Here is a 23,561-nt window from a genome sequence, read left to right as displayed (position 1 = left end):
AAAGACAATTCATGCACCACTAAATTACATTTCTACAGGGTTCCCCCTTCCCCCCCTTTGTGATTAGGAAGATCAAACCTCTCTGGCTTCTGCATTGTTATTTTATGACGATCTTCCATTAAGCTTCAGTTCACTTTAAAATCTTCCATTGATTTAATCTGAGTGCCCTTTGGACACACAATTTTCTGTTTTGTTTTTTAGGTGAGGCAGGCTTTCCCAAGCCTTCATCCCAAGCTTTCACTCAAAAATACATTTGATGTAAAATTGACAAGAGGTCCATCAATAGGAAACTCAAGACTGTTGAGTTAGGCAATCTGTACATGCAATAAGACAACTTTGTACTGCAGCATTGTTGCTATGTGGATATTTTGTTTTTTCATTCCTTTCATGCTATTTCATAAATAATATTGCTGGAGCATCTTATTCAGGAATGACTTACAAAGCACAAGTCAGCTCTGAAGCAAACCATTTCAATTATGGCTGTTTTAATGGGTATTCATATTTCCCTATAAAAGTAAAAAAGTTTTGCTTCCTTCAAAGTTTGCTTCCTTCTTGCTATTCTTCAAAGTTGGTCTCTAGGTAGGGTGGAGGGATTTTCCTTTTACAAATCAGTTATGGCAATATGAGGATATTGGGTCATGAAATCACTAACAAACTCATCTGATGTCCAGGATAGTCCAGAGCGCTAGCCTAGGATTTGGGAGATCCATGTTAAAGTTTGTGCTCTAGCACAACTTCCTGTGTGATCTTGGGCAAGTTACTTAGGCCCAGATCCCCCAAAGTCTTTTAGACATTGCTCTTCTCGGCTCTGTAAAGAGCAGCATTCCCTAACTGGACAATCTATTACAGTATCATTGGTGTGGGTGGATGGTGTGATGCCTGACTCATCCATTTTTTGAGCTTCGGCAAACTTTTGGGTGGGGGGAAAAGTTGTGGGGGGGGGGCGGAGGTTTGGACATAGTTTAGTGCTCATGAAGTGTGTTGGACTAGCAGCCCGGGTGGCTGATAACTGAAGTCCTCTGTTTATCCACAGACCACTACAGTATAGACACTGGACAGTGCCAGCTTTCTCACATTGGCTTGCCAAATTGCTTCAACCCTGTTCTGGAGAGACCACACCTAAGAACTCGTATGTTCTCCATGCCAACCTTCACCTCTCTACCGTGACTGAACTCAAGGTGCCAGTTAAGGGTCATTAATAGAGATGCTTTCATAATGCAAACACCTGGTGCCTAAGGACTGGCTTGAATCTACCTCACAAATCAGACAAACCTCTAACAACGGAGGATGAATACAAACCAGTAACCTAGAAGTGAAAGGTGTCATTATCCTATTATCAATCACTTGAGTCATTTAGTTCCCAACCTGTTTGCATAATGTCTTAGCTATTGTATTTCATCTAATATTTAGAGAGCTTTCATAGACACAATGGATTACTGCATAATGTATTTTTCAATTTCATACAATGTATTTTTCCAACAAAACAAAGATTTCTGCCATATGTTATGCACTCCAGTGTACATTTTTCTCCTGCACAATTGCAAAATAAACAATGTAGATTGAAGTCATTCATCCTTTTATGTATAACTGGATATAAGCAATAGTATCCATTCACATGATGCTCCTGAGTATCTTGTGCTGATTCAGTTGCAGGATCTATTATATTTAGGATAATTTTTAGGACTAGCTCTTAAAATAAAATACAGTTCATTTTCTTTCTGAGGTTTGTGGTGGGAGAGAAGTTTTGATCTTGTGCCCAAAGATAAGGAGGCACAACTGGGAAACAGTTCCTTTCAGTAGTTGGGGTGGGATTCTACTACTGAAAAACAAGCAGTTTTATGAACAGTTTTAATGCCTGCCTTTATAACTTACTGAATGGATGGTTATCTAGTGTATTATCTGAGCCATCACATTCGCCTTTGATACTTTCATTTACATAATTCTAGGGCCATTGTGACAAAGCCCCACAAAACCATGGGAGTGCACTGTTAAAGATGGCAGAGACTTACTATCGCCTATGCTTTCCAACACCCGGCCAGGATTTTGTGCAATATGCAAGCTGTTAAGGTGACTCCTATTTTGCATAGCAGGATTTAAAAGTCTGCTTTTACGGTTCCCCCTTATCTCTGCATATTCCTATTTTTGTTGGCTTGGGACATAATCTTAAATGCTTCTTGGAAGCAAATTATTTCCATCCCCTCCCTCCACAGGCTTTCACAGGATTTTTTAAAAAAACTGTGTGCATTAAAACAAAGTGTCCACTGTCAGAAATCTTTAGCTGTAATGTTACTTTAGGTCCAGATCCAATAATGAATACAAATTGAATAGCACATCTGATGCTGAAGTAGCTCTCTGAAACCAGTGCCAAAGTGTTTGCAGAAGTGGGAACTAAGTAATTTCCCCCTTTCCTCTTCACAATCCCTGTTTTAGCAGCCCAAGTATCCCCCGGATCAGTCAAGCCAACCCAGAACCACAGTGCAGAGGAGTAAAGAGCCTGTATCTCCTTTATTTCCAACAAGAGAGGATTCATTCATACATATTACCGTCATTACAGTTTTACAATATAGTTCAATATTAATAACATTTCAGATGTATTGTGTTATAACAGAGACTTAACAAATCATAAAATGATGAGTTTTGTAACTTATATACATTTGATAGATTAATTGCAGATTTTCGTATCAGATATATGTGCAGCAGATTTTATTAAGTATAACAATCATATAAGAGGATATTTTTCCCCAATGGAAATCCTCCCACCCCCTTCTAAAAATAGTTCTGAACAATAGAAGGGAAATGTCTCTCACAATTTATGAAATAACCTGATGTTCACATTCTGCTTTGTGGCTAAACATTGTAGACATTGGTTTTGTTTAATGCTGTCTATTCAGTGTATTCAACTAAACTGTTGCATAAAAGAGACAACTAGAAATGAATGGGTAATGATAAAATTAATGTGGATCTTTTAACTCATTGTTAACTTTACTGATTTCTAAACAAATGAAACATTTTTACTTATTTAGACCCCAATCCAGTCAAGCACCTAAGCATGTGCTTAACTTTAAGTACATGAACAGTCCCGCTGTCTTCAGCAGGATTATTTACCTGCTCAACTTCAAACATGTACTTAAACACTCTGCTGTATCAAGGCTTTGTGCACTGAAGCCTGCCAGATTAACCAAATACATTCAGGTCATTTATTCCTGTATAGTCTGAACTGGGGAAAAAGCTAATGTTGAGAGACACAAATAGTGCAGGTTTAAAGTAGATAGTCTATTAGTTCTTTGATTTGTCATTGCTTACAAGCTTACTTTATTACAGCAGTTAACAGGAATTAAAGATAATGATATGTACATCAAATAAAAGGGCACTGTTAAAATAATATATTTGTAATGTATTTTTAAATGTATCTCTATGTGTTTCTCTGCAATGGGAGGTAGGCAACTAAGCACCCATTAGGTGCCTATCTGGATCTTTAGTTGCCCAAATTCTTTTAAAAATCCTGCCCTAGATCTCTTTTTAAGATGGAATTTAGGCATTTTGAAAATTTTACCCCTACTTTACCTTTAATTATTTGTTGTTTTTTTAATGAACTTTCCTACACATTTCCAACCCTGCAGGGGAATGTTTACTTGCCTCTTAACACTGGATTTAATATTTTAGAAAATGAATTTGTGAAAACATTTTCATTCATAGTAGTTTAGATAACACCACCCTTACCTGACTGGAGTAAATGGGACTATTCGTACATCTAGATACTACTCACCATAAATCCAGGTAGCAGAATCTGGCCCATTAAGGATTATAACCAACCTGCATATTTCTAAACTTATGTTTGGCCATGACCTAAATTTGGGCCTAAACTAAGTTCACAAAATGGACTAAATTCATCTCTTCTGCTGCAGGAGGATGCAAACTGCATGCCCCTCTATGCCAGCCAAGGGGCACCCTGCTGCCCAGATGATAGGGAAATGCCCTGCTGCAAGGGGGGATGTTGTTTACAGAAGTGCTTTCCCCAGGGTTCCTCTGGAATGGTGGTTGAAGCATGAAGAGGAATATGAATGTTTCGCATATCTGGCACATAAATACTTTGCCACAACAGTGCCATGTGAATGCCTGTTCTCACTTTCAGGTGACATTGTAAATAAGAAGTGGGCAGCATTATCTCTCGTCAATGTAAATGAACTTGTTTTTCTTAGTGACTGGCTGAGCAAGAAGTAGGACTGAGTGGACTTGTAGGCTCTAAAGTTTTACATTGTTTTGTTTTTGAGTGCAGTTATGTAATAAAATATAATTCTACATTGTAAGTTTCACTTTCACGATAAAGAGATTGCACTACAGTACTTGTATGAGGTGAATTGAAAAATTCTGTTTCTTTTGTTTATCTTTTTTACCATGCAAATATTTGTAATAAAAATAATAATATAAAGTGAGTAGAGTATTCTTTGTAATCTGTGTTGTCATTGAAATCAATATATTTGAACATGGAGAAAAACAGCCACAAATATTTATAATAAATTTCAGTTGGGATTCTATTATTGTTTAACAGTGCAATTAAAAACTGCGATGAATCGCAACTAATTTTTTTAATCTAGTTCATTTGTGTTAATCACATGAGTTAACTGTGATTAATTGACAACCCTACTTTAAATCTTATTAAAATATGTAAAATATGTTTGGCCCACACAAGGTTGTGCTTAGGTTTATATGGCCCTCCTGTGTAATAAGGTTGAGCACCACTGCTGTAAGCTATAGGAGAGGTGCCTTGGGAGCACCTGCAGCTACCCTCTAGGCAGTCTTTCTAAGTACCAGTCCCTGTCAATGGTAGCCCAGCAGAAGCTGATAGAGGCTGCAGCTGAATATAGCTCCTTGATTTTATCCTTGAAAAGAATCTAAGGAACAATTACTTTATGTTACAGTGTCTTGTATTTGCGTTTTTATTTTTCACTGTGGAAGCTTTTGTTTGGCTTTCCACAGCAAAAACTGGCATGAACAATAGACCACCTTTGTTATCCCTCAGAGCATAAGAATTTAGAATCATTTGGTGTTGCCTGGCCTGATTTCACACAGTGAGATCCTGCTGTTGTGTATTTGGATTGCAATTCATTCCTAGGGATGGAGCAGCTATTTATGTGGTTGTGCTCGGAAGCAGATCTGTTGCCAATCAAATGTCTCCTAAAAGGTTTAATGCTTGTAGTAAATAGGAGGAGCATCAGTAACAGCACAGAGTGCAGCAAACAGATCTAATGCGAAGAGAGGAGAAAACTTTAGGAAGGGTGAAGAAAGAAATACAGTTACTGAAGGGAAAAATGCTTCTTAAAGGAAAAAAGATATAAACCAATGATCATACAGTTCATCATTATTCAAGCAACATGTCACGGCCAACGAACAGAAGACCAGATAATCACAAAATAGTAAGGCTTATTTAAATATAGAAATATTACTTCACATGGACTTATAGCTAGCTATTGTTTTATTGAAGTGTATTGTTTTGTACAGTCATGATGGTGGACTAGCTAGAAAGTAGAAATGTGAACCAAATTTTAGTAAGTCTATGTACCAAGGGATGAATCTGTCCATTTTAGAATGGCTGCACTGAAGACATTTATGGCTTCAATGAAAATATTAACCCTCTTGTGAGCAGGCAATGCTGTGACTTAAAAGAGAATTTTTTTTGTTTGAGTTTCTTACAAAATCAGATCTTGGAATTAAAAATATTTGTGAAGCAATTGACATTAACATTTGCTATAGAAACATTCTAATTTCTCCTGACTGTGACTGTGATATGAAATGTTTTTCAGCCAGCCCTGGTCTGGAACATGATGAATCCAGATGCAGAACTCTGCCCTCATTTTGGGGAGAGCAGAGCAGTATCAGTCATGCACTTAGCATGAGCCATTCTGCAATTGCAGGGACAGATGGTTTAGGCAGGGCTGCAGCATATGAGCTGCCCAGCTGGAGAACTAAATATGCCTCCTTGCTGGCGGACCACACCCTCTTGTTGCTGTGTGATGCTTGGCCAGCACTGAGGCCAGTCCCCTCTCCTAGTGCTCGGAAGCGATCCTACATTCCTGCTTGCATGAGAGGGACAGGAAATAGTGCACCTGCACTTCACAGGGTAGAAGCTGGTCCTTGGGGCCAAAATCTGCTCCCATTGAAAACAATGTTAAAACTCATACTGATTATCTATGGGATCTGGATTTGTCCCCATAATGAGGAACTACTGATTGCACAATACAGTATTACATCTAGTAGGGGATACCACAGACAAAATGATGCCTTTTGCTGTTCCAACTATTATGCTTGCTCAGTATTTTGATCAAATGCAGTATCTGTTAATATTCTCCTAATATTCCAAAGTCCACTTTAAAGACTTGGCATGGGAAACTATCCCTGAAGCATTTCTTACACTGCATGAGCATTAAAAAAAAAAAGAAGAAGAATATTCTGTCCCATTAAAAGGCTAGAAAACCAAGGTTGTCAATTATTCTCTAGTTCTCTGACTGTGGTTTTAAGGGGTAAACTAGCCAACTATTGGAAACCTAAGAACACTTGGCTCTAACTTTTTCTTCAGGAGCCTACCAGCCAAATGTGCGTGTACCAGCATGTTCATTTTTAGATCTCCCCATTAATTAACTTTGCCCAGAAGTATAGATTGGAAGTTTCCTTATTTCTGTTAGGAACATAAGGTGAATTGTCTTCAATTCATAGAATCATAGAATCATAGAATATCAGGATTGGAAGAGACCTCAGGAGGTCATCTAGTCCAACCCCCTGCTCAAAGCAGGACCAATTCCCAACTAAATCATCCCAGCCAGGGCTTTGTCAAGCCTTACCTTAAAAACTTCTAAGGAAGGAGATTCCACTACCTCCCTAGGTAACACATTCCAGTGTTTCACCGCCGTCCTAGTGAAAAAGTTTTTCCTAATATCCAACCTAAACCTCCCCCACTGCAACTTGAGACCATTACTCCTCGTTCTGTCACCTGCTACCACTGAGAACAGTCTAGATCCGTCTTCTTTGGAACCCCCTTTCAGGTAGTTGAAAGCAGCTATCAAATCCCCCCTCATTCTTCTCTTCCGCACACTAAACAATCCCAGTTCCCTCAGCCTCTCCTCATAAGTCATGTATTCCAGTCCCCTAATCATTTTTGTTGCCCTCCACTGGACGTTTTCCAATTTTTCCACATCCTTCTTGTAGTGTGGGGTCCAAAACTGGACACAGTACTCCAGATGAGGCCTCACCAATGTCGAATAGAGGGGAACGATCACGTCCCTCGATCTGCTGGCAATGCCCCTACTTATACATCGCAAAATGCCATTGGCCTTCTTGGCAACAATGGCATAATGTTGATTCATATCCAGCTTCTCGTCCACTGTACCCCCTACGTCCTTTTCTGCAGAACTGCTGCCGAGCCATTCGGTCCCTATTCTGTAGTGGTGCATGGGATTCTTCCGTCCTAAGTGCAGGACTCTGCACTTGTCCTTGTTGAACCTCATCAGATTTCTTTTGGCCCAATCCTCCAATTTGTCTCGGTCCCTCTGTATCCTATCCCTACCCTCCAGCGTATCTACCTCTCCTCCCAGTTTAGTGTCATCTGCAAACTTGATGAGGGTGCAAGCCACACCATCCTCCAGATCATTTATGAAGATATTGAACAAAACCGGCCCGAGGACCGACCCTTGGGGCACTCCACTTGATACCGGCTGCCAACTAGACATGGAGCCATTGATCACTACCCGTTGAGCCCGACAATCTAGCCAACTTTCTATCCACCTTATAGTCCATTCATCCAGCCCATACTTCTTTAACTTGCTGGCAGGAATACTGTGGGAGACGGTGTCAAAAGCTTTGTTAAAGTCAAGGAACAACACGTCCACTGCTTTTCCCTCATCCACAGAGCCAGTTATCTCGTCATAGAAGGCAATTAGATTAGTCAGGCATGTCTTGCCCTTGGTGAATCCATGCTGACTGTTCCTGATCACTTTCCTCTCCTCTAAGTGCTTCAGAATTGATTCCTTGAGGACCTGCTCATGATTTTTCTAGGGACTGAGGTGATGCTGACTGGTCTGTAGTTCCCAGGATCCTCCTTCTTCCATTTTTTAAAGATGGGCACTACATTAGCCTTTTTCCAGTCGTCGGGACTTTCCCCGATCGCCATGAGTTTTCAAAGATAATGGCCAATGGCTCTGCAATCGCATCCGCCAACCCCTTTAGCACTCTTGGATACAGCGCATCCAGCCCCATGGACTTGTGCTCGTCCAGCTTTTCTAAATAGTCCTGAACCACTTCCTTCTCCACAGAGGGCTGGTCACCTCCTCCCCATGCTGTGCTGCCCAGTGCAGTAGTCTGGGAGCTGACCTTGTTCGTGAAGACAGAGGCAAAAAAAGCTTTGAGTACATTAGCTTTTTCCACATCCTCTGTCACTAGGTTGCCTCCCTCATTCAGTAAGGGGCCCACACTTTCCTTGACTTTCTTCTTGTTGCTAACATACCTGAAGAAACCCTTCTTGTTACTCTTAACATCTCTTGCTAGCTGCAACTCCAGGTATGATTTGGCCTTCCTGATTTCACTCCTGCATGCCCGAGCAATATTTTTATACTCTTCCCTGGTCATTTGTCCAACCTTCCACTTCTTGTAAGCTTCTTTTCTGGGTTTAAGATCAGCAAGGATTTCACTGTTAAGCCAAGTTGGTCGCCTGCCATATTTACTATTCTTTCTACACATCGGGATGGTTTGTCCCTGTAACCTCAATAAGGATTCTTTAAAATACAGCCAGCTCTCCTGGACTCCTTTCCCCCTCATGTTATTCTCTCAGGGGATCCTGCCCATCAGTTCCCTGAGGGAGTCAAAGTCTGCTTTTCTGAAGTCCAGGGTCTGTATTCTGCTGCTCTCCTTTCTTCTCTGTGTCAGGATCCTGAACTCGACCATCACATGGTCACTGCCTCCCACGTTCCCATCCACTTTTGCTTCCCCTACTCATTCTTCCTGGTTCGTGAGCAGCAGGTCAAGAAGAGCTCTGCCCCTAGTTGGTTCCTCCAGCACTTTCACCAGGAAATTGTCCCGTACACTTTCCAAAAACTTCCTGGATTATCTGTGCACCGCTGTATTGCTCTCCCAGCAGATATCAGGGTGACTGAAGTCTCCCATGAGAACCAGGGCCTGCAATCTAGTAACTTACGTGAGTTGCCGGAAGAAAGCCTTGTCCACCTCATCCCCCTGGTCCGGTGGTCTATAGCAAACTCCCACCACGACATCACCCTTGTTACTCACACTTCAGAGACTCTCAGGTTTTTCTGCCATTTCATACTTGAGCTCTGAGCAGTCATACTGCTCCCTTACATACAATGCAACTCCCCCACCTTTTCTGCCCTGCCTGTCCTTTCTGAACAGTTTATATCCATCCATGACGGAACTCCAGTCATGTGAGTTATCACACCAAGTCTCTGTTATTCCAATCACATCATAATTCCTTGACAGTGCCAGAACTTCCAGTTCTCCCTGCTTGTTTCCCAGGCTTCTTGCAATTGTGTATAGGCACTTGAGATAACTCGCTGATCGTCCCTCTTTCTCAGTATGAGGCAGGAGCCCTGCCCTCTCGCGCGCTTCTGCTCGTGCTTCCTCCCGGTATCCCACTTCCCCACTTACCTTACGGCTTTGGTCTCCTTCCCCCGGTGAACCTAGTTTAAACCTCCTCACTAGGTTAGCCAGCCTGCTTGCAAAGATGCTCTTACCTCTCTTCGTTAGGTGAAGCCCGTCTCTGCCTAGCACTTCTCCTTCTTAGAACACCATCCCATGGTCAAAGAATCCAAAGCCTTCTCTCTGACACCACCTGCATAGCCATTCGTTGACTTCCACGATTCAATGGTCTCTACCCAGGCCTTTTCCTTCCACAGGGAGGATGGACGAGAAGACCACTTGCACCTCAAACTCCTTTATCCTTCTTCCCAGAGCCACGTAGTCTGCAGTGATCCACTCAAGGTCATTCTTGGCAGTATCATTGGTGCCCACGTGGAGAAGCAGAAGGGCGTAGCGATCCAAGGGCTTGATGAGTCTCAGCAGTCTCTCTGTCACATCGTGAATCCTAGCTCCTGGCAAGCAGCAGACTTCTTGGTTTTTCCGGTCAGCAGATAGATGATTCAGTCATCTCAGATGACCCCTGAGGAGAGAGTCCTGACCATCACCACCAGCCAACCCATTTTATATATGATGTAGTTTTTAACTTCTATTCAAAATTACCCTCAATGGGGTCTAGTTGGCACAATGGTGTAGGGCACTAGCCTTCTATTTTGAAAAATAAGGCTTGAGTCATCAGTGAAAATGAATTTGTCAGTACTAGTCTAGTCTCCTGTGAAAAGGTCTGGATAACAGCTCACGCACCAAATCTATTGTTTTCAGGCACCACAAATATTTGTTGTCTCCAAACCAGACAAAGTCTGTCTTAAAAGAGCTCCAGCCAGGGTCAATTTTTTTTCTTTAAAAGAATGAACGAACCAACAATAAAAATGTAACATAGATATGAGGAACCTAAAAAGCAGAGTAGAGGAACCTAAAAAGAGACTATTTCACCTTGGCTCCAAGTACTAGCTGAGATGTTTTATTTACTATTATTCAGATAATTTGTATTGTGGTAGCAACTAAGAACCCGCATCTGAGACCCCATTGTGCTAAGAGCTGAGGCTTATTCCTGCCAATGTGATTTAAATTTCTGTTTAAAGTTTAAACTGCATTTACATTTCAGTCCATCACATTTTGCTTCTTTCTTTCAGCAGCCACATAAAGAATTATGCAAACCCTTATCATTTTTCTTTACTTCCTTTTATCTTGTAGGATTGGCATTTACCAAGCATCTCATCCTCTGCATCAGCACATCACATGGTATGCAGCAAATCTAGATTATTATATTTCCTACCATTCCTTTGAATTTTTCAGCAATTCACGTGCAGTGCAAGGTGTTTCAAATATAAACAAATACCTTTTTCATTAAAAAAAGTCATCAGAACTTTTCCTCCAGGACAGAATTGTTCTGCTTTTTCTAAAAGTCCCAACAAAACATTACATTTGACATATTTCACAAAGTCCTCTACTAATGAAGGAACAATCCAGCAGGTAGAATTTCATTCTTGTCATAAAGGGCTCAATTGTGCTCCTGTTTTACTCAGCTGAGCAGGGTTGTGTAAGACCCTCAATTGAATAAGGCCTACCCCAATTCGGGGTCTGGATCAGTTGTGATGCACTCGTCCCTGCTCTCTGGATACTCCCCTCTATGAGCAAGTGGCTGGGAAGAGCTCAGTTCCACACTGCCCCTATTCACTGACTAGAGCAGAGAGCCAGTCAGAAGGGGGAAAATAAATTTCACCCTTTCAAGGATGGCAGTAAATTGCACCCCCTCCCCCAATCCAGAGCGAAGGAGGAATTGTGTCCCAAAGTCTCAGAGACACTAGGTCTTCTGGGGCTACTCACAGGTTGGTGCCATTTACACACCAACCTGTACTCAGGACTGTGCCTAAGAGCACAATCTAATCCCTTGCCTACACACAAAAGTTGTACCACTTTAACAGCACTAGTATAGTTAAAAGGGGGGCAGCCCCTTACTGTGGACACAGTTATATCAGTATAAATGTACTTATATCAGTATAGTTATTCCCATACTGGTAAGGGAATAAATTATACTGGTAAAGGCAGCTTTATACTGATATAACTGCATCCATACTAGGAGTATAACTATTTTGGTAAAAAAAAGCACACCCCTAGCCAAATTTGTTATACGTGTATAACTTTCAAATGTAGACCAGACCTAACCCTTAATTTTCTCTTGTAATATGTACACTTAGATGTACAAGGTGGCAGGAGCCCTTATACTTGACTTTACACGGCGTATTGTTCGGGTATGTGTCTGAGCAATCCTGCTCTCTTCCTAAGAGCCCAGATATGGTATTAATAGGGAAGTCTCACAGTCATGGAAGGCCCCTGGTGCATTGGTGTAAACCAGCAAGCACAGAACCCAGTGCTTTGTAGAATCCTGAACATTCTCTAGTGAACTGCATGGCTCCATGGAAACTGGGTGTTGGTGTCTCTGAGTTTGTCTACACTGGAAAAGTGGTCAAGGTTAGCTAGCATGTTATAACTAACCTCAGCCTTTTCCCTAGTGCAGATGCAGGTTAACTCCTTCTACCTCAGTTTAGTAGGTCAAGGTCCTCTTTTCCTAATATAAATAAATCATCTGGGAATAATCAGATCCCCTTGAATATACCATCTCTTCCTGGCCAGTTCATACATTTGCCTTCCTACCTTGTTGATTTGACATAAGGTTTTTAGAAGCAGGTAGCATTAGCAGCAGGACAGACTTCTGGCTTAAAAGTGGAAAGTATTAGATATATTTATTTGTGTGACAGAAACAGTGTCAGAATAAAACTCTTCAGTTCAGGAATCTGGAGGTGCAATAGCACTAAGAATGGAATAAGAGCTACTGATGAAAAGAATTAAAAATATTGGCCTCTTATTAGATATCTGAAAGAGAAGGAGAAGACTCTGGGGCTGATTCTCATCTGCTTCCTCTTGTCATTTACACCTGTGCAGAACAAGTGCAAAGTGAGTGTAAAGTGCTACTGTTCTGAACTGACTGCTTTCTATATCTATTTTGCATTCACTGTGCGCAGATGTAAATGACAAGACTCAGAACCATTGTGCCTTTTTTATTGCAATTGAATTTCACCATCCAGGTTGCTGCTACTCTTGTAAAAGACCTAATACTGCATTGCTTCAATAATCCTGAATGCCATTAGTCTTGGATTTACTTTTTTGCATTTAACTCTTCTTCCTTCCAAAATTCAAACATGATGCTATAGTCATAAAAAAGAATGAGATTAGAAATACCACAGTTTTGCAAATGGTACTCCATGCATGTATAAGGGGTGTCTGCACAGATCGCTTTGCAATACTGGGGCCTAAGTGAGAGGTGATAATAAAGTAAGGTATACTGAACCCACACCCTGGATATCACCGGCTGTGTGTCCATAGACAGAAGGTTCCTATAAAGATAAATGTTGGGCTTTTTATTCCAAGACACTGTATGAAGTTAGGAGGAGCAATAAGAGTTTGATACTAGTTTTTTCATTCTCAAACCATATCCACGCTCATTTCCCCCTTTGTTTGACAGAGCAGAGAACTCTTTGTGCTTACCTATGGGGCTTTGGTAGCCCAGCTGTGTAAGGACTACGAAAAGGATGAAGATGTGAACAAGTATCTAGATAGAATGTAAGTAACAAGTTTATTCTGCATTACACATCCAGTTCAACATTAGTGATGTCCACCTACCTGTATATTTTCTTCCATCCTCTTATTGTCTATTATTTGTTGAATAACAGAATTGTATTTGGGACCATGCAAAGTACAAACGAAGACAGAGTCCTTGACACAAAGGCACTTACAATAAACTTTATCACAAGGTGGTTCAAGAGAAGAGCCCCATGTTCTGTGCAGGCTCCTAGAACCCATCAGCCTGATACAGACTCCCTTTGATGACTGTTTTCCATGGACATTCTAGCAGATAAGTGGAATGGCAGGAATGTTCACCATGGCAATGAATTTTAAACAAATAAGCTCTTTGGGGGCAGGGGTGGTCTTTTTGTTCTGTGTTTGTACAACACCTAGCAACAATGGAGTTCTGGTCCATGATTGGGGCTGCTAGGGATTACCATCATAGAAAACAATTCATAATATTGTAGAAAATTTGCCAGAAGCAATTTTTGAATTAGTTATCAAGAAAACCTGATTCTAAGAGTTAAGCTCATCCATTCAGAAAACAGAAACATACCATGTGACCGACACATTCACTCAAAACAACTAGAATTTTGAATATCAGACACACAATAAACTGCTTGCAAACAAGTTACAGGCCAATAGTTATTCACAAGAATTATTCAAGACAGCACCTGCTTGAGAAAATCGTGATCTACTCACAAACAGAAAAAAATCAATAAAACTCATTGAATCGATCACTTGATATTAATTCTTCGCCCAGCCCCAATGAGTATCACGTATTTAAGTACATTTGATGTAGGTTCTTTGCAGGTTCTGTGGTAGAAATAGAAAAAGGTTCACGCTGGGAGGTGTGGAGTCCTACTTTACTTCTCTCCCACTACATGAGCTTTTTCCTACTAAATTGTACTCTTTTCCATTTGATGAACAAACTCCTCCCTGAGTTAACACCGTTGGTTTAACATCATTAACACAATTATATAAATTTAGCTCCTAGTGCTTTTACTGAAGTTTTTGCCAACAGGGCTATTTTAGTTTACTTCTCTGCTTATGCAGCACCATCAGTGAACATGAAAGTAGCACAGCTTTGGAAGCAAAGTTTATAACCTAGGAGGTCCCATACGCATAGATATAATAATATGGCTGTTGCATTTCTGTTATATACAGGTTGTCAGACAGCAACTTGTCACTTTAGTTTACAGTTTGTTTTATGGATCTAAATGTTAAACTTAAAAATAACCTGAGCACTCTCTTGTATTGGTGATGTACATATTTTAATACTGGCTAATGAAATATTTATTAGTACACCAGTAATGGCGATACTTAGCTAAATGTGCCAGCAATAAATAAATATTTCATGGCTTGCCGGTACATCACACAGTGTTATTTTGAACCTTAGTCTTCCAGAAAGCTTTTTGTTATGATATGGCATTGACTACAGTATAACTTTTAGGCTTCTTGTTATAGGGCCCTATCTGAAATCAATGGAAAACTTTCCATTGACTTCAGTGGGCTTTGAATAAGGCCCATAATGAACAGTGAAAGAGATTCAGAAACAATTAAGTTTAAATGGATATGGAAAAAAATCAATAAAAGCATTTCTGAGCTTGGCCCAGGTGATTGCATTTACATTCATTAACTTTTCCTTCTACAAAGCTTCCTGTACAATGTTTGCCATAATTTAGGAATAGAAGGATTTTACAAGCTTTCATCCTGTTTATATTGTCCATCTCATTTCTCTGGAATTTCAGTTCTGTGTGAACAGTTTAACTGAATTTAAATCTGGTGAAATGGAAAATGCATTTTGCCGAACTGCAACTAATTTTGTGCAGAAGTAGCATAACAGACACTGTAGCTATTCTTTTATGGTGATGGGAAATCAAGAGGAAGGAGCATATTATGAGGAGAAAAGAGAGAAGAGAAAGTAGAGAAGGAATTTCAGAGGAGGAATGAGAGGAGAAGGAGAAGAGAAGGGAGGATAAAGAGAAGGGGAGCAGCAGAGAATGGGGAGAAGGTATATAATGATAGAAGAAGGACAATGGAGGAGGGACAACAGAGGAGAAAGAGATGCAGGGATGGGAGGACCTACTCAATTCTTGTGTGAGCCATTTCAGAGGGATTGCAGGGGACAAGACTTCTGCAACCTGCAATTTCTGTGGCAGGCAGATGAGCCAAGATGCCCAAGACAAATTGGACTCTGGCCCCACCTGTTGGGCAACCCAGGTTATGTAACATGATGGGGAAGAACCTTTTTTCTCAATAAGAGACTACTGAAATACCCTTAATAAATACATTAATACCACAGTCATGTCAGGACTCAGGGAGTTCCAAGTATAAGGGGCTGGTTTCTTCAATTATTATGTAATTTTTTTTGCTAACTAATCTATTGTTTCACACATGCTTCAATGAACCTAAAATTGACAAATTTCACTGGAAGCAAATGTCATGAAAAGCATGAGTCAGTCCCTCAGACTATGCATGGATATGCCAAACCTCCATACTTAGAGCAATGAGTCTACTACTAAATTCCCTCTAAGCTGTGTGGTGTGTGTGTGTGTGTGTGTGTGTGTGTGTGTGTGTGTGTGTCTCTCTCTCTCTCTCTCACACACACACACACACACACACACACTGTGTATCTCTGGCTCACACACACACTGAGTGTGCATGTCTCTGTGTGTGGTCTCTCTCACTCACACCCACACACCCATGCCACCCACTGTGTGTGTCTGTCTCACACACACACACACAGAGCGTGTTCTATTTCTCTCTCTCTCACACACACACACACTGTCTTTCACACTCACCTCCCAACACATACTTGTATTATTATTGTTGTTACTTCTTGATACTTCTTTCAAAGTGTTATTTTAGTTTTTTGACTGGTCCATGCATTTCAAAATTTTTATTTCTCTCTGACACTTAAATTTAATTCTTTGAGTAGTGAAATCTAACATGCCTAACCTGTCCTGGCTGGAGTAATTATCCCTATGGTAACTTTTAAAAATATATATTATATCTATTTTTTTTATTTCTACTGGTGGTGCACATCCACACATTACCTTGATATGGTGCACATAACAAAATTCATTCTGCACATGGATAGAAAAAATTAGAGATAACATTGGTCTACTAGTGTCATCACATTCCCAACTGGCCAAGCTGTACACTTATTGTGTAATGGCCTTCTCAGAGGAACCCCTTTAGAGATCCTACTTCAGAGAATGACATGGGGAAAGATAGCACTAAACGTGGTTAGGTTTTAGTAACGATGAGATAGTAGGATTCTCCTTTACGTTAAGGCTACTTTATACCACTCTAGTCATACAAAGAGGCCCTAAAGTGAGCATAAAATATATCTGTGCAAACTTTAAGACCCCTTTTCATGACACATGAGATACAGGCCTACTTTACACTGACAATGTGATGTACAGTGGCCTTAGCATATATATGAATCAGGCCAAGTAAAATCTCCATGTCTCAGAATACTACCTCATTCAGGGGCCACAGCATTTTTCAGACCCAGTTCATGCAGCTGCTTTGCACAGAGAAAGTGTGAGACTAGAGAGAGGAATGAAGGGAGGATACAAAAATTGTTCAGCTTTGCATGTAACTTTCTTTTCTTTGCTTCGCTTCAGGGGATATGACATTGGAATAAGGCTGGTTGAAGACTTTTTGGCTCGCTCTGCTATGAGGAAGTGCCGTAGCTATTCTGAAACTGTAGACATGATTGCACAGGTAAATAAGATGAAAGTAGCTAGACTTTGGTATCCTTTGATGTCCTCAGCCTCTGGGAAGACAATACTGGCCTCATCTCCTACCAATTCATTCCAAAGCAGAATTAGCCCATCTACCAATATGTTTAATTCTCCAGTCTGAAATGAAGGTGCTACAAAGCAGAAGAACAGGACAGTGTGGTGTTCTTCATTTTAACACAAGCTATCCTGGTGTTAACCAAATCAGTTCCCTTATTTAGAACTGATGAGCCTCAGTGTGCTGTGATACTGTGTGAATTGTCAGCCTTTGAGCTCTCCCACTACGTTCAAAATACTAGCAATAGGTCCACGCAGATGGGACAATAGAGTTCTAACTAAGAGCTCGATATAGCTAAATATTTAAGCATGTGCTTAACTTTCAGGAGCAACCTTCCCATAGCTCCATTATGCAGCACTGGCTTTTACCTATATTGCGATGACTCAGTGAGGCTATGTCTCTTGAGGAGACATTGGCTCCCACTAACATAGAATCACTGATGTTTTATTTCAGCCCAGAAATGCTTGAAAACAGGACATTCAATATAGCAGGTCCATATTCAATCACTAACCTTTTTGCTGGATCCTAAAATGAAAAACACGTTTCCACAAATGAGTCATCATAACAAAATACAGGTTCAAATAGATACAAATTCAAATATCTACACAGAGGGATGTTAACCATATGAGATTATGTGAGTCAGGCAAGCAGGACTTGACACCATGAATATGTTGTCTTTTATACCCCCACACTGAATGCAGTTGTTTTATTATAATATAAAGTTACAGTTAACAGCTTTTTAAAATATATTTAACAACAATAACAACAAGCACAGAGACATCTGTCAAAGGTCATACTCTAACACTCAGGTTTGCACAGATTGCTGAGTATGTAAAACAATTATTTATGCAGGAGACACTCAATGTACATTAGTAATTACAAATATACTGTACTTATTTTTACTAATGCACTGGTATATGACTATATGCAGTCAACATGCATATAGAGAACTTCCCTGTCTCCTTCCAAATATTTTAGCTAGATATCACACCTCTTCTTTGTATCTGAATGAACAGTGTGTACAAGATGGCCTATGTATATTGCCTTGTGCTAAGTGCATTTCAAAAGAATCAGGTGATAAAGATATTTTATGATTCCTGTTCCTTTTTGAGGGATGTGTTTGAATTATTCAGCTGTATTTCTACTCTTGGAAGCAGCAGAAAGACACAAATTGAGACATCTTATTTTTCATGCATCTAAGGTACCAATCACTGTACTGTCTGAACTCCTGGCAATTTTTAATATATTTATCCTCATAACACTCCTGTGAGGAAGGGAAATGCTATTATCCCCCTTTTACAGATGGAGAACTGAGACTCAGAGAGGCCTACCCAGAAAATCTTTGATATAGCAGGAAATGGAGCCCCAGTCTCCTGCACCCTGACTGGTGCCCTGAACTCTTGGACCACCCTTCCTCCTCATTGATTAAAAACATCCATCATATTATGCAAATTATTGTCAGGCATATTTGAACTTGTGAGAAGTAGAATCACATTTTCTAGGTGTTGACTGGAGTTTAACGCAGCTAATGACCAGCATCAGTTTGAAAATTTACTGTAAGAAATATATTGGATCCTTGTTAAATATATACTGATTATACATAGTAATTATCAAAAATGCTTGGATCATGCAGTAATGGTGAACAGCTTGGTACTAAGGCCTTGATCCTGCTATCAGAACCATGACAGTATATCCTTGTGCCTATGTGGAATCTCACTGCTGTCAATGGGGTTCTGCACTAGCACAATGGCCTGCTCACATACACCCAATTGTAGGAGTTGAGGCCCAGGTACTTATTCAAATGGTCATCAAGACTGAAGCTCTTTTACTGGCTATTCTAAATGGAAGCAATCACAACGACAGGGAGGACATTTCCTGCTAATGTCAGTCTGGAGGAATAAAGGGTCTGAAGTGAAGCCCAAAAATATTAAAAATTAAAATTAAAAAAGTAAAAAATAAAGTAGTTACCTTTTTATTTGTTGACAGATTAGTTCTCCCGTATATAGGGGTAATGCTGCAGGGAACAGGATCTGTAAGATTTCTGCCACCAAATGGTGCAAAGCAACCCGGGCAGACCTGCGATTCAGTCGCATTATGTGAAAAGTCATTTTAAATGGTCTCTATTTTAGTGAGAACACGTTGTAAAGAACAATATAAAGGGAGAGCTTGGCTTTTGGAACTTTAATGGGATGACACATTCTAATGGCAAAATACATTCAAATAAAAACGTCATCCTTCACTCCTGTACTGCGCTGGGGAGGCGTTTGCTTAGTGAAAGCTGAAGAATTTCTTTGGCATCTGACTAAGGCCCCTGTTCAGCAAGATACTTAAGCCCATGCCTAACTTCAAGTACATGAGTAGTCCCGTCGACTTCAGTGGGACTGTCCAAATGCTTAAGAGTTAGGCATATGCTTATGTACTTTGCTAAATCAGGGCTTGACAGCACTTGTGCTGACAGGAAACGTGGAATAGTTTTGTCTTGCAGTTTGAAAAATGTAACAGTTAAGCTATTTTAGATTGTTTTATTTGTTGAAATGCTCTTGTAGAAAAATAAATATTGGAAGAAATACCAGCCCCTTAGTTCATTTGATTGCACAGCAGCTTCTGCCTTCCCCCACACATAACCCCAATACTACATTGGGCCCATTATCCAATTACAAGATATTACACAAGTTTTAGCAGAGTGCAAGGGCAAATGCTCTGAGTGACAGAGCTCTTGGGATGGAGACCTCTGCCTGTGCATATCATTTTTGTGTATTTTTAGACTTGATGAAATTTGCTATAATGTAACTTTAAGAAGAAACTGGGGTTTTCTGCAAAGGGAAAACTTCATGGAGGAAGACACATCTGTAGTGGCTAAGGTTCCCTATTTTGGTTGGACATATTCCTGGAGGTTTCATCACATGACATAATCTTTAATTAAAGATTAATAAAAAGGGTCTAGAGGTAATCCCAGCGATTACAGACCATTAAGTCTAACATCAGTATTGAGCAAATTAGTTGAAACAATAGTAAAGAATAAAATTGTCAGACTCACAGAAGAACATAAATTGTTGCACAAAAGTCAACATGGTTTCTGTAAAGGGAAATCATGTCTTACTAATCTATAAGAGATATTTGAAGAGGTCAAGAGACATGTGGCCAAGGGGAATCCAGTGGACATAGTGTACTTAGATTTCCAGAAAGCCTTTGATAAGGTCCCTCACCAAAGGCTCTTACGTAAATTAAGTTGCCATGGGATAAGAGGGAAGATCCTTTCAAGGATTGAGAACTGGTTAAAAGACAGGGAACAAAGGGTAGGAATAAATGGTAAATTTTCAGAATGGAGAGGGGTAACTAGTGGTGTTCCCCAAGGGTCAGTTCTAGGACCAATCCTATTCAACTTATTTATAAATGATCTGGAGAAAGGGGTAACAGTGAGGTGGCAAAGTTTGCAGATGATACTAAACTGCTCAAGATAGTTAAGACCAAAGCAGACTGTGAAGAACTTCAAAAAGATCTCACAAAACTAAGTGATTGGGCAACAAAATGGCAAATTAAATTTGTCCCTCAGCCCGCGCCGCTTCCAGCAGCTCCCATTGGCCTGGAGCAGCGAACCGCGGCCAGTGGGAGCCGCAATTGGCTGAACCTGCAGATGTGGCAGGTAAACAAATCGGCCTGGCCCACCAGGGGCTTTCCCTGCACAAGCGGTGGAACAAGTTTAGGAACCACTGTATTACATTATAATAGGAATAGATCAGTGAAAACAATACAAGTAATGTTCCATTAGTTTTCATGATGTTCTAACACCTGAATATGCTCTCCCATTAAAACAGACTTTGAACTAGGGTAATTTAATTACCGGGCATGCAAAATGTAAATGTAATGTAATAGTAAACAACAAGATATAGATAGGTGACAACAATATGATCAACATCTCCTCTGATCTCTATTAACACACAAGTGAATTGGTCTGACTGTATGCTAATACACTGAACTCCTTTGATATTCACACACAAGTGAATTGCTGTATGGCACTGGCCTGAGCTGGTCTGTCAGCATCATAGCATCTCATAATTATAGGAAAAGAACAGGGTCTGAATAATGGTGTTTACCAGCTTGCAAAGAAAGGGACACTGTCCCTACTCCTCACAAGCCCTCCTTATTGAATACTTTATCCAGTTCAGGTGCTTTCCCCCTCCATGATAGGCAATTCCATTTTAAGAGGTAGAGAGTCCAGGGTCGTTGACTGGAGAAGGAACCTCTGGCACTGCCATGGGGATTGGAGAGGGCGAGGGAAAAGCTGGGAGGCAGTCCAGAGGTGCAGGCCCTTTGCACACATGGTTTATGTCTCCAAGGGCAAACCTCACCTCCCAAAGGAACCTATCCATTGGAAACTCCAACAGAGGAAACATGTAAGGCTCCCTATCCTTTGTATAGGTTTCCCCAGCCTAGAAGATGACCTAGCCCTTAGCTGTTAATATGCCTATGACTTATACTTTTCAGTACCAAAGCAGATTCTTATTTTGTGAATGGTCTCTTTTAAGTTCCTTTCATAGCCTTAAAAGAGATTTTCAGCTTTGCATATTGTGATGCCTGCATGGTCTTTTTTCAGATTTATGCTACAATTAAGCAGCATTTTAGAAGAAAAGATTGTTTACTAGGTGTTTTATTTCCATTTTATCATTTGGTGAGGTAAATTTATATGAGGCTTATCACAATTATGACTGCTTGTAATGATCCATAATATACAGACTGTGATCAGCAGCTAAACTAATACTATAGATTTAGCAGTATAGACTAGAACCCATTCATCTGTAAAACACCAGTTTCTTTCTACTCAGTGAGCTAACATTGTTCCACCTGCTATCTACCCATCCAACAGACATTGTCCTTTTCAATCCAGTAGAGGGCAATATACACAAATCATACAACCTAGTACATTAAATATGTGTAGGTCCAAGCAGTTGCAAAAGGAAACCCAAATATGCATTAAGAAAAGGTTAATCTAAATCAGATTAAAAAACCTCAACATATATATATATGGACCTAATATAAGCAATATATTACAATATTTCAAACATACACATTCCTTAGACTTTCCTATGTCTGTGACATGTAAGTGTTAAATCACTTACATTTTAACAGTCCTGAGGACCATTTGGTAGCTTTTGAGCCTCAGTTCAATTGAACCAGATGGCCACCACACAAAAATCACCTCTATAACTGGCAGTAACTGGATCAATTTGAAAAACAAAATAATTCTCATGCATACAAATAAAACAGTTAGGGAGACCCAGTGCCAAATGAGAAAGGTGCAGCAGATGCTATTTCTGTATTTGCCTAAAGCTGGTATGTCTCTTGACAGTAACAATGTGTCCCCACCAAAGTAGCACTACCCATATTGCCATTTTACTTCCAGCCCAATCATACTGTGGTTTCCCCATGCAGTTTTTAATCTGACAGGGTAGAAAATCTATAAACATTCAATTCAGAAAAAATACACAAACTCTGACATTCTTTTATAGTCAAAGTTATGAGACCTCCATTACTTTTTATAAGAAACAGAGAAAAAAGTAATACGTTTCCATGACTGGGGGAAAGCAGTGGACCTGCAAGTTGTGCAGAGTTCCAGGAGAATACATGTGGATTCTCATATTACTGTCATGTCAAATGTTAAAAGGGTAAAAGAAAACAACCAAACAAAAACAATTGGTAAACAAATCATTCAAGGATTACTCAAGTTGAGTAAAGGTGGCAAAATCTCAGCCTAAATGTTTAGCTGAAGATACTGATTGCGCAACATGATAGAAACTAAGTTATGTGATGTGTGATTCTTTCTGATATTTTGGCATCAAGGACAGTTGCTGAGCAATATCATAAATGATGTGACTGATATGGAAGGTCAAGAATCACTATATCTTTCATGTTTCAGAGTAGCAGCCGTGTTAGTCTGTATTCGTAAAAAGAAAAGGAGTACTTGTGGCACCTTAGAGACTAACAAATTTATCTGATTCAAATTCATCGGATGCAGTGAGCTGTAGCTCACAAAAGCTTATGCTCAAATAAATTTGTTAGTCTCTAAGGTGCCACAAGTACTCTATATCTTTCATGTTGGCCATGGAGGGACTAAGGCCCAGATCCTTAAAGGTATTTAGGTACCTAAGCCCCATTGAATTCAATGAGAGGTGCCTAAATGCCTTTGAGGATTTTGGTATACCTGCTCAAATGGAAACACAGTGAAGATCTCTTTTGCATTCACTGCAGCTGATGTTGCCAAATACTCTCTAACAAGTCATAGAGCCAAAATCACTCACTGCACACACTTACTATGATCCCTTGGTGTCTGCAAGCCATGTTACTGAAGCAACAGGCACACATCTCCCCTGTGATATAGAAGACAAAACAGACACCTTTATGTTGCATAAAGCAACTTCAGGTGGTCAGCACATGAAAAGAAGAGTGTTGTGAAGTCCCTCAAATCAGCCTCTGGGCCTGGTCACATTTTTCTT

General features: G+C 40.1%; 1 protein-coding gene across 1 annotated transcript in view; it reads left to right on the top strand.

Annotated features, from left to right (window-relative positions):
* Positions 1 to 5,127: 5,127 nt before the first annotated feature.
* Positions 5,128 to 23,561, top strand: part of TRAPPC3L (trafficking protein particle complex subunit 3L) — a 39,186-nt gene continuing 20,752 nt past the window's right edge. Inside the window, exons 1-4 of the mRNA XM_038393682.2 lie at positions 5,128 to 5,414; positions 10,831 to 10,878; positions 13,160 to 13,257; positions 16,896 to 16,995. Coding sequence (XP_038249610.1) covers positions 5,373 to 5,414; positions 10,831 to 10,878; positions 13,160 to 13,257; positions 16,896 to 16,995 — 288 coding nt within the window. The 5' untranslated portion in view covers positions 5,128 to 5,372. The remainder of the gene's footprint in view (positions 5,415 to 10,830; positions 10,879 to 13,159; positions 13,258 to 16,895; positions 16,996 to 23,561) is intronic.

This window comes from Dermochelys coriacea, chromosome 3, assembly GCF_009764565.3.
Source record: "Dermochelys coriacea isolate rDerCor1 chromosome 3, rDerCor1.pri.v4, whole genome shotgun sequence".
Classification (NCBI taxonomy): domain Eukaryota; kingdom Metazoa; phylum Chordata; order Testudines; family Dermochelyidae; genus Dermochelys; species Dermochelys coriacea.
The sequence above is the reverse complement of the archived record's forward strand: the minus strand, read 5'-3'. Positions and strand labels throughout refer to the sequence as shown.